The 16,233-nt window shown below is 43.9% G+C and overlaps 1 protein-coding gene across 1 annotated transcript; it reads left to right on the plus strand.

Moving 5' to 3' along the window:
- Positions 1-665: 665 nt before the first annotated feature.
- LOC112215794 (rho-related GTP-binding protein Rho6) lies at positions 666-8,217 on the plus strand. Its single transcript, XM_024375200.1, has 5 exons — positions 666-943; positions 1,808-1,895; positions 5,313-5,422; positions 5,599-5,733; positions 5,821-8,217. Exons 1-5 carry the CDS (start codon positions 824-826, stop codon positions 6,064-6,066), a joined length of 699 nt encoding a protein of 232 aa, XP_024230968.1. The 5' UTR covers positions 666-823; the 3' UTR covers positions 6,067-8,217.
- The last annotated feature ends 8,016 nt before the right edge of the window (positions 8,218-16,233 follow it).

Here is a 16,233-nt window from a genome sequence, read left to right on the forward strand (position 1 = left end):
GGCACTTTCTCTGTCCATATGATTGGTTTCCTGCCAAATGTATAGAACTTGATGAGAAGACAAATAAGTGTAATTCTTCTTCATTTTAAAAATCCTGTTCAAGATCGGGGTGAAATATAAGTAGTGGAGTTGGGTCCACACATGTCTGCGAAGCCACAAGGGTAGGCAACACTTTCCAAATTTGCTTGCCACGGTTGTGATCGCTTGAATTTTGAGTTCAGATAAGCGTTTTACTGTCAGGAAACGTTGTTTCCGAAATCCACACAACAGCATTTTTCGTATAAATCTACGCAGAAAAAGCTACCGCAGGGCATGAAGGAGTGAGCAGGTACTTTCCATTGATTTATTCATGGCAGGGTTCCTTCAGATGATTTGGTGTGTGTGTGCGTGTGTGTGCGTGTGCGTGTGTGAGATAGAGAGCTAGGGTGAAATAAAGGTGTCAATCAAATCTATAAAATGGAACTGAAGCTGGTAAAGCGGTGAAGTAGCATTGTTACACATCATGCACTGGACATGGATAGACTATACGCATTTGTATACTTTAGAACAAAATTGACTGACTACCAACCCTGATCTTGCATAGCCTATGCGGTCCGAAACGCATGCTGCGCAACAATGAGCAGAACACTAATTTTCATTGGCTGACGCGACAATATAAAGTTCAGCAGCGTCATAACTCGGCGCATACCGCTGGCAGCAAGCTTCATCGAAGGTGTACTGTACAGCATCCCGGCGGAATGCACTGATAACTGACAGAGGATTTTACACGTGTTTTTCTTTCGCATATCAATTTATTGTGTTCGTCAACCAAATCGTATTCACAATGAAGGAAAGGAGACTTACCCAGCCTCTGGTGGCGAGATGTAAACTGGTGCTGGTTGGGGATGTTCAATGCGGAAAAACGGCGATGTTGCAAGTCCTTGCCAAGGATTCCTATCCTGAGGTATGCAATGTCTACAGCTGGCACGTTTGACTGGATTATAATACCCATGTCCTAAATACATGCGGAATAGGCTACATACACATACTATAAAGAGATGACAATAGCAATAGAAATGTCATTCTAATTCTACGATAACGAATAGAAGTTTAATATTGCATTGTTTTCTGGACTTGGAAAGATTGATTGAGTAAACTGGAAAGGAAATGCAAGTCAGTACAATTCCTCTGAGAACTTCAATATTGAGAGAAATTTCAAATTGTGCTTAATTGAGCTCACTCCATAGACTTGTTGGATGCATTTGCAGTTGGTTTTGGCTGTTTCAGATTATGTTGTTCCCAATAGAAATTAACGGTTATTAAATAATGTATTGTGTCATGTTGGAGTCATGAAAGCATTATTCACGATTCATTCATGATTATTCGTAATAATGGTACCATCCACATGAATGTAGAAGTGTTCAGAAACCTATTCTATTCTTATTTACAGTGAAAGTGACTCCAAAATCACAATGCATCATTTAATCACGATTAATTTCTATTGGGAAGAACATCATCTGAAACACAACCAAAACAAACTGCAAATCCATCCAAGTTTGTAGAGTCACATGCTTAACGTAGTGCTAGGAATATGGGACCAAATGCTACACTTCAGCCTACTTCAATACGCATACAAGTGAATAGGTCCAAATACAAAGGGGCAGGACTAGATGTATAAAATTATTTCCTTTCTAAACAGTACAACTGTTCAGATGCCTTATTTGGTCAGACAGGACATTAGCCACAGACTGGGATGATCATTGTGTCAATCTAATACGGCTGTACTGTAATGCGTAGCTAATGAACTCGCTCCTTTCTGCATCCACAGACCTATGTTCCAACAGTATTTGAGAACTACACAGCGTGTCTGGAGCTGGAGGAGCAGCGCGTAGAGCTCAGTCTCTGGGACACGTCAGGTGAGCATTACACTCTGCACCCCCCATGCCCACATCCAATATACCTTACAGTCATTGAGGCATGGATTTGAGCACATCCAGGTTATAATAAGCCTTAATAACGTCTTGTACCAAAGGTTGTAGTATGTCGTGTCTCTCTATACAAGATGCTCTACCTGTGTAGCAGGTTTATGATGTGTGAAATTAAGTTCAAGTCCAAAAGCACGCCATTTGAAATTTGTGTCAACGTTCAAGTTCTCAGACTAATTGTACTGTAAAACCTGACTTGTCATTTCTTTCCAGTTTAACATTTCCTTTCCCACTCGCCCTGAAAACAATGCAATCAGAGAGTTTGTGTAAACAACAGTAGGCTAACTAAAGGCCCATTGGCCATTGTCTCACAGTCTTATTTAACATCATAGTGTATACTGTATGGTTGTTAGTAGTTCGTTATTGTTTTCCTTTAAGATAGCGATCTGTACTGTTGTCCTGCTGCTTATCACAGGTAGTGATGTGGTAGGCTGCTGAGGACTGAGAAGTTTTCTCAGACAGTGACACAACATTTGAATGCAAATGACCATTTGTGTGCCTGCCTGTTCTGTTTTGGTCTCCTCTCCCTTCGATTTATGTTTAGAAGGCATAGAATGATGCAGGCCTAATTCATTTGACACTACAGGGATCTCATTCCCAGGAGACAAATATATCCCCCTCTCACCACCTACCCCTTTACTAGAGGAATGTCTAATAACCCGTTGGCTCTACATCAAATATGACACCTATAGCAGGCACACACACACACACACACACACACAGTGTTGTGGTGCCCTACTGACAAGATAGGATCCTTCTACACCTTCCCAACCAGTTCCATGTTGTTGGGCTGGCCAGGGGGTTGCCTCTGCATGAGTGGTGGGAAGAGTGTCTGTGTGTGCGTGCGTGCAATGATAATGGTGATCACAAAGACAAGGTCCTTACCTTTTTCAGTGCGCCATCTAATGAGTCTGGGCGGCTGACGTCGAACCCGATGTGGAGTAGACGTTGAATTGACGTCTGTGCCCAGTGGAAAGCGTGTACAAAATGCCGTATATAATAGAAAACATCACAGGATTTCATTCTTTCGCTTGGTCTGTTTCACTTCAAAAGAGATGGACCGAGCTGGATGCTTGTCCACTCCGTAGCGAAAGTCCCGTTACATAATTACCATTTACATTTTTCACACCTTGTTTTAAAGCTCTGCCCAGCTCTTCCCACCTTTTTCTCACAAAACACTCTGGTCGCTTCCATCTATCTGAGCTCTGTATCCATCTCTAACGTCCTATCCTGGCAGTGCTCTTGTCATCCATGGCCATACCGTGGTTTTCTCTGATTGTACTATCACTAAAGTTGGTGATTATACATATATCACTATTATCATGTTTACCGATGATCTGTGGGGGGGGAGAGCGAGAGAGAAGGCCTAGCTGTTGATGCTAAAACCATGAACAGCCATATAATATATTTTCTCTGAGGTTGCTCTTATTCTCATGTTATTTCTCTATTTTCCTTGGCTGAGGGTGTGTGAAGAGCGGCAGAGTGTCCCCTTAGGGTCAGGCTGCTGTCTGTGCTCGGCTGTGGAGTGGGCTGTGTTGTGTAACAGAGTTGCTGTGCCTAACGATTCCCCCCCCCGTGCCGCTCCTCTTTGAGTTCATGGTCAAGCTCTGCGGCGGCCTGTTCTCACCGTCTCTCTCTCGCAGGGATCCCCGTTTAGATGCCCCGTTTAGTTCTCTTTCCCGTTGCCTCTCCAGCCTCCATCAACAAGCAATCAGTTTATCGTTAGGTTTTTAGACTCCTCCTTCTCCCAGTGTTGTGTGTGTGTCCAGGTAGGGAAGGTGTGTGTGGGAGGTGTATCACAGCTTGTGTCCTCTCTCAGCTCCAGGGCTCAGAGCCATCATGTCTGTTTCCCCAGTGTTGCATCACCCTGGGCTCCACTCTGCCAAATGCTGACGTTGTCACCTACTGGGAAAAACAAGTCATATCGCTACTAATCAATTGCCTCGTTCCTTGCCTCGACACACTTGACTGTTCATACAGTCATTCCCTGTGAACGTCAGACAATTGTCTCCCTCACAGGAGAGCGTTTGTTAGGCTTTTAGTAATGGATTGGATCTGAAGACGGTGTCACGCTGACAGTAGCAGGAGGGGATCCTATATCATCCAAATGCATTTCGCACTACCCATAGAGGCATACGTAGGTCATACATCCACAGGTGAAGCTTTTCTTAATTCATTCTTACCTGGTTGAGTTGGTGTTCAATACGTTTCCGGAGCAGGGAGAGGGAACTGAATCTGTGGCTGGTGTACGAAGCGACGAGGGAGCACAACAGAGGACGGACATTCGGTGAAGCACCTGTTTTTAGCCACAGGGACCTCCCTTTGCAACAATAACATACTTTTACACTTCGACGTGTAGGCCCGCAAGCATATACGCACGCACGCACACACACACAACGCTCACAACACACAGATTTTCTTCGCAATTGTCTTCAATTTATAACACGAAGCATTTGCTTTTTAGTTTAGCGGTCATTGCTAACGATGTTGTGCATACATACAGCATGTGTATTGAATCATGTCAGTGTGTTGCTTCATATGATACACTCTTAGAACAACAATCTATGAAAGTGTCTCCCTGGACAGAGAGATCTTTATTTCTTCTATCTGATTTCAAGTGGGATTTCTGCACAGACAAAGGGTTCAATATAAACCTTTTGGGTAACGCAGGGGTGTGATTGGGATAGAGTTATAGTGTACAGTCTGCTTGTGTGTTCATGTGATTTATTGGCGAGTTCTTCTACTGAGTGGGAAGGCGTGGGGCTTTAGTGAAATGACTTACTGTAGATCCGAGAGTGAGGGAGGAGGAAAATTGGAGTGTGTGTGCGGAGAATGGTTTGGGTGCAGGGGGGTAGTAAAATAGAGGGTTGGATTCAAGCATTGTCTACCAAGGCTGTTGCCGTAGTTACCGGGGGGGAGTGGGTGGTGTCCGGTGCTGTGTGGGGGGACTGACTCCTTGTGTTAATAGTCTGAGAGCAGTACTCCAGCATCTTTGTCTGACTGCACCCAGCAGCCATCATTAGCCTATAGCATCCATGCACCCAGCCCTGGCCTTTACTATAGCATGGAAAGTGCTGAAAACAAATTGGCTCCATATTTAAATACTAGAGTTTTGGTGCAGGTACAACAAACTAGCAGAAAAATAATATTGTCAAAACGATACAATATTTAGTAAAAAATAATATTCCAATAGGTAACTGTATCAACAAAAAAAATTCTCCCATCACTAGTCTTTATACTGTTCTGGTACGACCCATTCTTATTGCAACTAATGGAGCCTTATTAGTTTGGTACTGTCCTTTTTGAAAGCCGTGTGACTAACCCTAGCCGATCTGTTTGACCCTACAGGCTCTCCGTACTACGATAACGTCAGACCCCTGTGCTACAGCGACTCAGACGCTGTGCTCCTCTGTTTCGACATCAGCCGCCCAGACTCATTTGACGGTGCACTGAAAAAGGTGAGGATCTTGTCATTGTGATCGTCATCATTGCTGCTGTCAATTTCTTCTTCCTCCTCCTCCTTGTCATTGTCACAATCATCGTGATCATTCTCTCTGTGTACCATGTACATTACAGCTGTGGTTATGATACATTACAACAACCTTATAACAGTCATATGTCCTTTTCATTGCAGTGGAAGACAGAGATCCTGGATTTCTGCCCCAGCACACGCATCCTCCTGATAGGCTGTAAAACAGACCTGCGCACGGACGTGTGCACGCTTATGGAGCTGTCCAATCAGAAGCAGACACCCATCTCACATGAGCAAGTGAGTCTTTCTCTCTTTCTCCCTTTCTATCGCGCGTTCTCTCTCTCTCTCTCTATCTCACTCTTGTTCTTCCCCATCGTGTTGCAGGGGTCCTCCATGGCCAAGCAACTAGGTGCGGAGGCCTACCTGGAGTGTTCAGCCTTCACCTCAGAGAAGAGCATCCACAGTGTGTTCCGTACTGCAGCCCTGGCCTGCATCAACAAGCTGCAGCCCTCCACCAAGCCCAGCCCCGCCCGACGCCTCTCCAAGAGACTCCTCTTTCTGCCCGGCAAGTCTGACCTCCTCTCCTCCACCTTCGGCAAGGACAAGGCCAAGGGCTGCTCCATCATGTGAGGGAAGGGAGTAGAACCCAGACAGTGGTGGCCAGAGAGGCACTCCATTGACCGGTCCAGCGGATAAAGCGGGGTGGGGAAGGGAAGGGAAAGTAAGGGGTTTCTGTTTAATTCCTCTGGCCTCTCCAAACATCCTCCCCACCCCCACTGACGGCCCTCTTTAAAAAAAGAATGCTACCCCTCCATGGTTTACTCTGTGTAGTCTATACTGGTCTTCATGACCCCATCCCCCAAAAACACATACACAACAGACCCACGCACACACACAGACACACACCTCACCAGCATACTGTAGGTTAGTGCAGACTTCCTTTTATAATGCCAGTGAGTGTGAAATGATATAAGAACATCAATTGTAAACACAGCATCTCACCTCTTTGTAATGTTGATGTGTGTACCATCCATCATCCTTGCCCTAAATTAAACTTGAAAATGTTAAAGTGGGGATCTTTGCTAACAAAAAAAAAAGGATGAGGTGGCCACCTCTACATTCCTGGCAATGAGAGGGAACGGTACCCAGTGTGACGCAACTGGGGAGGTTTGAGAGAGTGGGCCTTAAATGAAATTATTTCCATGGCGACCTCTACAGTATTTTTTTTTTTTTTGGACATTGAATCTGTCAGCAATGAAACAGGGTCTGGAGGAGGGATCTGGCAAGCACACCGCTCTTAAAAGAGGTCGTGGGGAGGATAGAATGAGCGTGTCTGAAGGAGTGCTATGTGACTAAACATTCACACGGGCCATTAACAGTAAGACTGGGGACATGCTGTGCTGAGAGCAGAAGAAAAAGAACTGAGGGAGATTTATTTTTCTACCTCCTTTAGTCAGCCACTCTCTTCTTCATCTCAAGGTGTTTAACTTCAGACGTTGATGGAGTGGGGTGATATTTATAAGGCCACTTTTACTGTCCAATAGTCTTTGATATTTGAATTACCAGAAGAAGAGTCCCCCCTGGTTCCTCTAAGCCTCATTTGGATCATTCTTAAATCCTCTGACCTTGCGTTTATGTAACACATAAAAGGTCAATCATTCTTCACTATGAGCTTTTAACCGTAGCATTGAAGGAATCAGGAGCTCACTCACTACGCCTCGAGAAGCTTACCGGTGGCAGGGATAAGCAGATCATGTCATTGTCAACACTGGGTTGCAAGAGAAGTCTCCTTGCTCCGCGATTGGTCACCTGAGATGAGACTCTCTGGAGTCGTCATTCTTGTGTGGCTAGTCATGATAGTACAGGATCAAAGCCTTTACAAAGCTGGGTATCTCATTCATACTGCGTGAAGAAGAGCTTAAGAAATGTAGATGGGGTAAAGGGTCCTGGGTGTGGTAAGGGGTGGGGGTGGGATGGGTTGGGTTGTGCCGAAACAGAACTAACAGGCTGGTCCTGTCTGAAGAAAGTTATTTTTCCATTTTTGTTCTGCTTTGTATTCAAATCTTTTAAGTATAAAAGTTGATTTCAATTTTTTTCATTTTCTTCTCATTTGGAATCTGCTTTCTGCCCAGTCCTTTTTTTTAACTGTTTATTGTTCTCTGCTGTTGTACTTACTGACGTCATCTTGTATTAGGAGCTGTCTACGGCTCAGCTAACGGAGGACTTCATGATTTATTTGGACATACAGAACACTGGAATTGAACATGTTGCTTAGCAACAGTGCGAGCAGGGGCAGGCGTGAGCAGGGCTGCGGTGACTGGGATGCAGTTCCTGTCTCTGGGAGAAAAGAAAGCTGTCTTGTCAACTGGGCTCCTCACCATTACTTTGTAGCACCAGACAGAGACTACTACTAAGGTGACAGCTGGATATTTCAGTAAGTAGAACCCTGCTGAAAAATATCTGAACTCATTTGAAGCCTCCAGCTCAGTGGCAGGTGTAAGAACAACACAGGGATTTTCAAAAAGCAATGTGAGTACCTTTCCAAACTGAGTTCCAACCAAAACACTATTTTTTTAGCAGTGAGTGACGAAGCATGTTGTTGAAACGAAACAAAGCGTTTGGGATATGTAAAATGGCTTGACCTTTGTTTATTAATGAGATACTGTATCGATCAATGTTGTCATTTTTATCTTTTGACATTTTTAATTTGAACGGACACTGAGATTTCGGTCCGCCCTTTTTCTGTCAGAATCTGAATAAAGTTTGCTTTTGTTCATCATACTCTCAGATGTTTCCGAATTTTTGTGGGGTTAAGGTTTGGTGGGCCGTATGGGGGAAAGCAACATCTAAGTTGTTTTGAATGTATATGAGGCATTATAACATGTGATGGTGGTGCCATACGTAACTTGTTATCAGCATAGCATACAGCATGACACTTAAACAGGTAGCTACACCCTCAAAGGCACCGTCACACTCCCTGTGATGAGGAAGACTCTCGGGCACTAGCAGCCCTGTTGGGCTCATCAAGCTCTCATCTTAATTCTGTTGAGGAGTCTTTGGCAAAAATCACGTCCTTGAAGTTAATGAAGATGTTGCAGTAAAACGTGAGCCATAAAGAATAACTTGAGAGTTAAGAGCCACTCACAAATATAGCTAATTGCCTCTTACCTTTGGGCCTACTGGGGCGGCAGGGTAGCCTAGTGGTTAGAGTGTTGGACTAGTAACCGGAAGGTTGCAAGCTCAACCCCCCCCCCAGCCGACAGTTCCTAACTGACTTGCCTAGTTAAATAAAGGTATAATAATACTTTGAGATAATGTTAACGGATGATACACACGTGCTAGGACCAAGAAGGATCAGCCTAATAGTACCCAGGCCGCCATCAGGGTGTGTTGTAATTTAGTCCACATTAAATGCCCGATTTGATTATCTTTAACCGAAAAACAACATGAGCACCGGTGACACTGAGAGCTATAATGATATGAATGATCCCCACACTGCACCTCAGAAGGATATCTTTTTGGCTATTAGAGCGCGAACAGGGCTATTATGCTAATGCATCACATCCACCTGTAGAGAAACCACTTCAGACACTTCATGCTCTGCTATCCTGTGATGGCAGACACAAGTTGCCCTAAGTAAGATTGCAGCTTCATAGCATTTGTTAAGTAGAAAAGTATATAGATGCATTGTCTTTCAGCTTTACTTTGAGCTATGATGTAGGGTAAATCAAATGCAATCAACCTTGTGTGTCTTAACCATAACATTAAAGTGGTGTTGGGTCAACTAAGCTTACTTCAAGGTTCTTACACCGAAGGAATGTAGGATAGATAGTGATACAGCTATTTGTTGTGTTTTGTCTTCAAAGAAGAGTGACGTGGTTGTTTTATCCCAGGTTCCAGGGTCCAATAGTCTGCGAGCTGTATGTTTGGCCTCTGTGTCTACTGATATTAAATAATATTGAGATTATTTGAAAAATTGAAATGGTGGGAACTAAATGTAACCAAAATGTGTATAGCTCATATGGCCTTGGTGCCTCCAATCCCCAAAAACGCGCACACACAGGTTGAGTATTTTAGTCATGTAACATTACCCTGTGGTAATGCTCACTGCAGAAGTGACCTATTGGGCAAACCCAGCACTAAAAAACATCCAAGCATCTCTGAACTGCCCTGGTCTGTGTCCAACCTCAGTAACTCTTTCTCTCTCTCTCTCAATCTCTCTCTTATACAGTCACTCTCTCGCTCACCCTCGTCTCTCTCTTTCTCTCTCCGTTGCTCCCTCCTCTCACCCTCGTCTCTCTCTTTCTCTCTCCGTTGCTCCCTCCTCTCACCCTCGTCTCTCTCTTTCTCTGTTGCTCCCTCCTCTCACCCTCTTCACTTAAAGCTGTCCTCCTCCCCCTCTGTATTGATATATTTCCTTCTAACGATCTTTGTCCTTCACTGTGTCTCGGTCTGTGTCCTGTTGTCACTCTCTGCCATGATGGACACATGGGAGCGGAGGAGAGTTTGAGATTCCTGAGCTTACATAGAAAGACTACCTTATCCTAAGTGACACACACACACACACATCTCGCATACACGTAGACGTACAAACAAACACACATTTCTCCATCTCCTCGACAGTGACAGAGGGGCAGAGGCACATCTGTCCAGGCTCAGAGAGCATCTGGGCTGGGGTGGTGTCTATGCTTGTGGGTGTGTCTGAGACACAGGGAAAGCCAGCAGAAAGTGGCCGAGGTGGGAACACACTGCTGTTACCAATCTACAACAGATCTCCTCTTCTGCCAGATCCTGACAATAATCCTTGGATCAGTGGATCAGGGGACAGGTGTTGCATCTCCAGTCATATGTTGCACACTAGATATACAGTGCATTTGGAAATGATTCAGACCTCTTGACTTTCTCCACATTTTGTTACGTTACAGCCTTATTCTAAAATTGATTAAATCGTTTTTTCCCCTCATCAATCTACACACAATACTCCAAAATGACAAAGCAAAAACAGGTTTTTAGAGATTTTTGCAAATCTATTAAATATTTAAAAAACTTAAATATCACATTTACATAAGTATTCAGACCCTTTACTCAGTGCTTTGTTGAAGCACCTTTGGCAGCGATTACAGCCTCGGGTCTTCTTGAGTATAACGCTACAAGCTTGGTACACCTGTATTTGGGGAGCTTCTCTCATTCCTCTCTGCAGATCCTCTCAAGCTCTGTCAGGTTGGATGGGGAGCGTCACTACACATCTATTTTCAGGTCTCTCCAGAGATGTTTGATTGGGTTCATGTCCGGGCTCTGGCTGGGCCACTCAAAGACATTCAGAGATTTGTCCCAAAGCCACTCCTGCATTGTCTTGGCTGTGTTCTTAGGGTCATTGTCCTGTTGGAAGGTGAACCTTCGCCCCCAGTCTGATGTTCTGAGCACTCTGGTTTTCATCAAGGATCTCTCTGTACTTTGCCTCAATCCTGACTAAACATTCCCACAGCATGATGCTGCCACCACCATGCTTCACCGTAGGGATGATGCCAGGTTTCCTCCAGATGTGACACTTGGCATTCAGGCCAAAGAGCTCAATCTTGGTTTCATCAGACCAGACAATCTTGTTTCTAATGGTTTGAGAGTCGTTAGGTGCCTTTTGGCAAACTCCAAGTGGGGCGTCATGTGCCTTTTTCTGAGGAGTGACTTCCGGCTGGCCACTCTACCATAAAGGCCTGATTGGTGGAGTGTTGCAGAGATGGTTGTCCTTCTGGAAGGTTCTCCCATCACCACAGAAGAACTCTAGAGCTTTGTCAGAGTGACCATCAGGTTCTTGGTCACCTCCCTGACCAAGGCCCTTTTCCCCCGATTGCTCAGTTTGGCTGGGAGGCCAGCTCTAGGAAGAGTCTTTGTGGTTCCAAACTTCTTCCATTTAAGAATGATGGCGGCCAATGTGTTCTTGGGGACCTTCAAATGCTGCAGACATTTTTTGGTACCCTTCCCCAGGTCTGTCTCGGAGCTCTACGTACAATTCCCTTGACCTCATGGCTGTGTTTTTGCTCTGAAATGCACTGTCAACTGTGGGACCTTGTATAGACAGGTGTGTGCCTTTCCAAATCATGTCCAATCAATTGAATTTACCACAGGTGGACTCCAATCAAGTTGTAGAAACGTCTCAAGGATGATCAATGGAAACAGGATGCACCTGAGCTCAATTTTGAGTCTCATAGCAGAGGGTCTGAATACTTATGTAAATAAGGTATTTCTGTTTCTTTGCAAACATTTCTATAAATCTGTGTGCACCTTGTAGGTTATAGGTTATTGTGTGTAGATTACTGAGAAAGAAAAAATATTGAATTAATTTTAGAAGAAGGCTGTAACATAACAAAATGTGGAAAAAGTCAAGGGGTCTGAATACTTTCTGAAGAGTCTGTACAGCATGATAGTCACCTGCAAGTTTTTTTTACTCTTTACATTACAATTGACCTCAGTGCTAATGGGCAGAGTGGTGAAGATAGAACGTTTGTGGTGATTCACTAAAGATTTTCTATGTCTGTCTGTCTCTTTCTACAGGATATGCAGTACATAGGCCTAGCACTCATTATAATGCATGTACACACGCACACACAAAGCACACATGCACGCACGCACACACACACACACACACACACACACACTCACACAGGGTTGGAAAAAATGCCTAGCATATAGGAGTCCTGGAAAATTAGGTATACATCTGGCCAGACAGAGCATGTTCATTTAGCCAGTGAGCTGTGGAAGTTTGCTCCAGGCCATGCATATGGTGAATTGATGAGCTCTTCTGCCATAGACCGCAGACGTTTAATAAGGCGGACATTTTGTTTTCACAGTTGTTATTGTTGTATAAAATGTTTGGATCCAAAGACAGCACCTCTAGTTTGGTGTTGAAGAAGTTCCCAGAAGGGATCTGCCTTGTGATTTATTTAAATCAAATCAAATTGTATTTGTCACATGCTCCAAATACAACAGGTATTACCTTACTGTGAAATGCTTACTTAGAAGCCATTAACCAACAATGCAGTTCAAGAAATAGAGTTAAGAAAATATTTTTTGCTCTGGGGTGGCAGGGTAGCCTAGTGGTTATAGCGTTGCACTAGAATCCGGAAGGTTGCAATTTCAAACCCCCGAGCTGACAAGGTACAAATCTGTTGTTCTGCCCCTGAACAGGCAGTTAACCCACTGTTCCTAGGCCATCATTGAAAATAAGAATTTGTTCTTAACTGATTTAGTTAAATAAAGGTAAAAAAATATGTAAATAAACTAAAGTAAAATTTTTATTAAAAGTAACAGAATAAAATTACATAGCAATAACGAGTCAATGCACAGGCTTCTGGTTGGGATATGTATGTACGGTTAACGTGGGGACGTCGTCCACATAGTTATTGATGAAGCTGAGGTGAGGTGGTATACTCCTCATTGCCATTGGATGAATCACAGAACATATTCCAGTTTGTGCTAGCAAAACAGTCCTGTAGCGTAGCATCCGCGTCATCTGAACACTTCCGTATTGAGCGAGTCACTGGTACTTCCTGCTTTAGTTTTTCCTTGTAAGCAGGAATCAGGTAGATAGAATTATGGTCAGATTTGCCAAATTGAGGGCAAATTTTTCCCTCTGGTTGTACATATGACTTTCTGGTAGAAATTAGGTGAAACGGATTTAATTTTGCCTGCATTATACAGCCACTAGGAACGTTACTTCTGGATGAGCATTTTCTTCTTTGCTTATTGCCTTATACAGCTTGTTGAGTGTGGTCTTAGTGCCAGCATCGGTTTGTGGTGGTAAATAGACAGCTACGAATAATACAGATGAGAACTCTCTTGGTTGATAGTGTGGTCTACAGCTTATCATGAGGTACTCTACCTCAGGCGAGCAATACCTCTAGATTTTTTAAATATTAGACGTTGCATACCAGCAGTTATTGACAAATAGACATACACTCCCGCCCCTCGTCTTAACAGACGTAGCTTCTCTGTCCTGCCGATGCATGGAAAACCCAGCCAGTTCTATATTATCTGTGTTGTCGTTCAGCCATGACATAACATAAGATATTACAGTTTTTAATGTCCCGTTGGTAGGATAGTCTCGACCTTAGATCATCGAGTATGTTTTCCAGTGATTGCACGTTGGCCAATAGAACCGATGGTAGTGGCTATTCACTCACTCGCCTCCGAATCCTCACAAGTCACCATGACCTTCTCCCTCTGTATCTCCCCCTTTTCTTCATGCAAATGACGGGGATTTGGGCCTGGTCTCCGGAAAGCAGCATATCCTTTGCGCCAGGACTCATTAAAGAAAAAAATCTTTGTCCAGTTTGAGGTGTGTAATTGCTGTTCTGATGTCCAGAAGCTATTTTCGGTCATAAGAGACAGTAGCAGAAACTTTATGTACAAAATAAGTTACAAACAATGCGAAAAAACAAATAAAATAGCAGTTGGTTAGGAGCCCGTAAATAAGGAATTTGCATTGTATTGCTGGATAAGACTCATGAGTACAAAGCCAAACATCATGATGACAAAATATCCTAACATAAATCAACCTGTTTGTTTAAAAAATTTATCTAGCACATTTCTGAAACATGTCATCAACATTGGATAAAGGCCCAATCATCATGACCATAAATATGCTATTTATTTTTCTTTTCCCCCAGCCATTGTGAATGGATGCATTGTAAGAAATAGAGCTGTATATGACAATGGTCATATATATACAGTAATATAAAAGAAAGGGATAGGCCGGATGTTTCAGCAACTGGTCTATGAAGTCTTGACAAAGGGCAATTTACTCTTCTTCCACGTGGATGGAAGAGAGAGGCGAAAGTTGGTGGGAGGCGGTGAGGGGTTAGCCGAGGTGGTGGACCTGGCAGGGGGGAATTAGGAGCGGAGAGAGGGTGATTTAGGGGAAGAGTTCTGCCCAACTGGTCTGAAATCCTCTTGAGGAGCGATGGTTGTTCAACTATTAGACGGGGAAAATGGCCGATCTGCAGTGATGGTCGTTACCAAATAAGTACATCATCTATCAGACATGGCACCCCGCGTGCACACACACACACATGCACACAACGCCTCTATCAGACACCGCACTGCAACAGCAGGATGGAGAGACGGGGTGAGGGAGGGGATTCAGGGCTATGCTGCATGATTACTGATGGGCTATCTGCACCCAATGACACACAGACAACACAAAGCCTCCCTCTGCCTCCCTCAGAGCGAGCGGTGCTGCGGCCACTGTGACTGCCATAATTCCTATCTCGTGGTGTAGAAACGGGGCTCTAAAACACAGGCTCGATAGAGCTAGGAGGGAGGGGCGGCTGTGTTTATTTGTATTTTTGATGTTTGTATGCAAGCGTGCAGATCTGTTTCTCTCGACCAATTTAACATCCCCGGTTTATAAGACAGAGGAACACACAGAAGCGTAACCCCCCGCACACTGATTTGGTACCAACCCCCGTATATAGCCTCGATATTGTTATGTTATTGTTGCTCTTTTATTTTTTACTTTAGTTTATTTAGTAAATATTTTTCTTAACTCTTATCTTTCTTAAACCTGTATTGTTGGTAAGGGCTTGTAAGTAAAGCGTTTCATTGTAAGGTCTACTACACACCTGTTGTATTCGGCGCATGTGACAAATATATATATATATATATAAATATATTGATTTGAGAAATAAAGCAGCGCTTCTATGATCACATAGGACTTCATATAAGTGAACCTCAGTCATGACATATATTCCTGTTCAATTTCTCTATCCAGAGCTATTTTGATGTAATGACTTCAGCCAGCCCTGTAGCATCAGTCTGTGCGTGGCTGTGTGCTCTGGGGTTCCCAATGAATCACGTCGACTTCCCCAGACAGCATATGCCAGGGCCTTTCTGTTGTCCCCGCACCCGCAGGACATAGCCATATACTGTAAATATGAGCTATATTAAACCATTTTAGCATACTTAATGTGCTCACAATCAAATCCAACGTGTACCTAATTTATTGTAAAATGTCTACCACTGATAGTATAGCCCTTTCTCTTAATACGACGCTCCTATTATTCAATCAGTCTTCTCTGTCTGGTTTACCATCTATTGCTCATCAGCATTTGTATTTTATTTATTGAACCTTTATTTAACTAGGCAAGTCAGTTAATATCAAATTCTTATTTATAATCAACCTATATGATGGTGATGGTAATTGGAGCATTGGGATGAGCAATAGTGGTTATTAGAATGTGTGCTATGGCCTGAACCCTACGTTATTGACGCGTACCCATGTGTTTCTATGTTCAGTCCTATGTGGTTCCTTTTATCTGTTTGTGTGCGTGCGTGCGTGTACATATGTCCTGTGTATACTACTAAGCAGTTTATCCTGTGTGCTCTGCATATCTCTCATTCCCATGTGTATTTCGATAGAGGTAAGCAGCAGCGGCCCAGTTGGCGCTCACGCATGACTGCACTCTGTTCACGTCTGCTGGAGCGACGTCCTCTTATGTGACTATCAGCCCCCCCCCCAGCCAAACTCTCTCCCCCATCTGCCCTACTACAGAGACCCCATAAATTTACCCATCCTGGCCCCCCTCACCTTGCCATCCTTCAAATCCCCCTGCCTGTCCCAACCCCCCCAGTTTGGCTTGCCCCGTGGGCATGTTCACAGTGAATGCGCTCATTTAGCTATCTAATTAGACAACGGTGCTTGGCATCTGGGGCATAAGGGTTTGGGGATCGGGCGCAGGGTGTTTTGGGGGTTTGGGATGTGGGTAGGGGGTGGGTTGCTGGACGTTTATGTTGTAGGTCTGA

Source organism: Oncorhynchus tshawytscha, linkage group LG16 (assembly GCF_018296145.1).
Source record: "Oncorhynchus tshawytscha isolate Ot180627B linkage group LG16, Otsh_v2.0, whole genome shotgun sequence".
In the NCBI taxonomy this organism is placed as follows: Eukaryota; Metazoa; Chordata; class Actinopteri; order Salmoniformes; family Salmonidae; genus Oncorhynchus; species Oncorhynchus tshawytscha.

What these genes read in the sequence shown, in the direction of transcription:
- LOC112215794 (XM_024375200.1), top strand. Translation starts at nt 824, where the DNA reads ATGAAGGAAAGGAGACTTACCCAGCCTCTGGTGGCGAGATGTAAACTG. An exon ending in CCAAGGATTCCTATCCTGAG is followed by an intron (nt 944 to 1,807) that starts GTATGCAATGTC and finishes CTGCATCCACAG; the next exon opens with ACCTATGTTCCAACAGTATT. An exon ending in TTGACGGTGCACTGAAAAAG is followed by an intron (nt 5,423 to 5,598) that starts GTGAGGATCTTG and finishes TTTTCATTGCAG; the next exon opens with TGGAAGACAGAGATCCTGGA.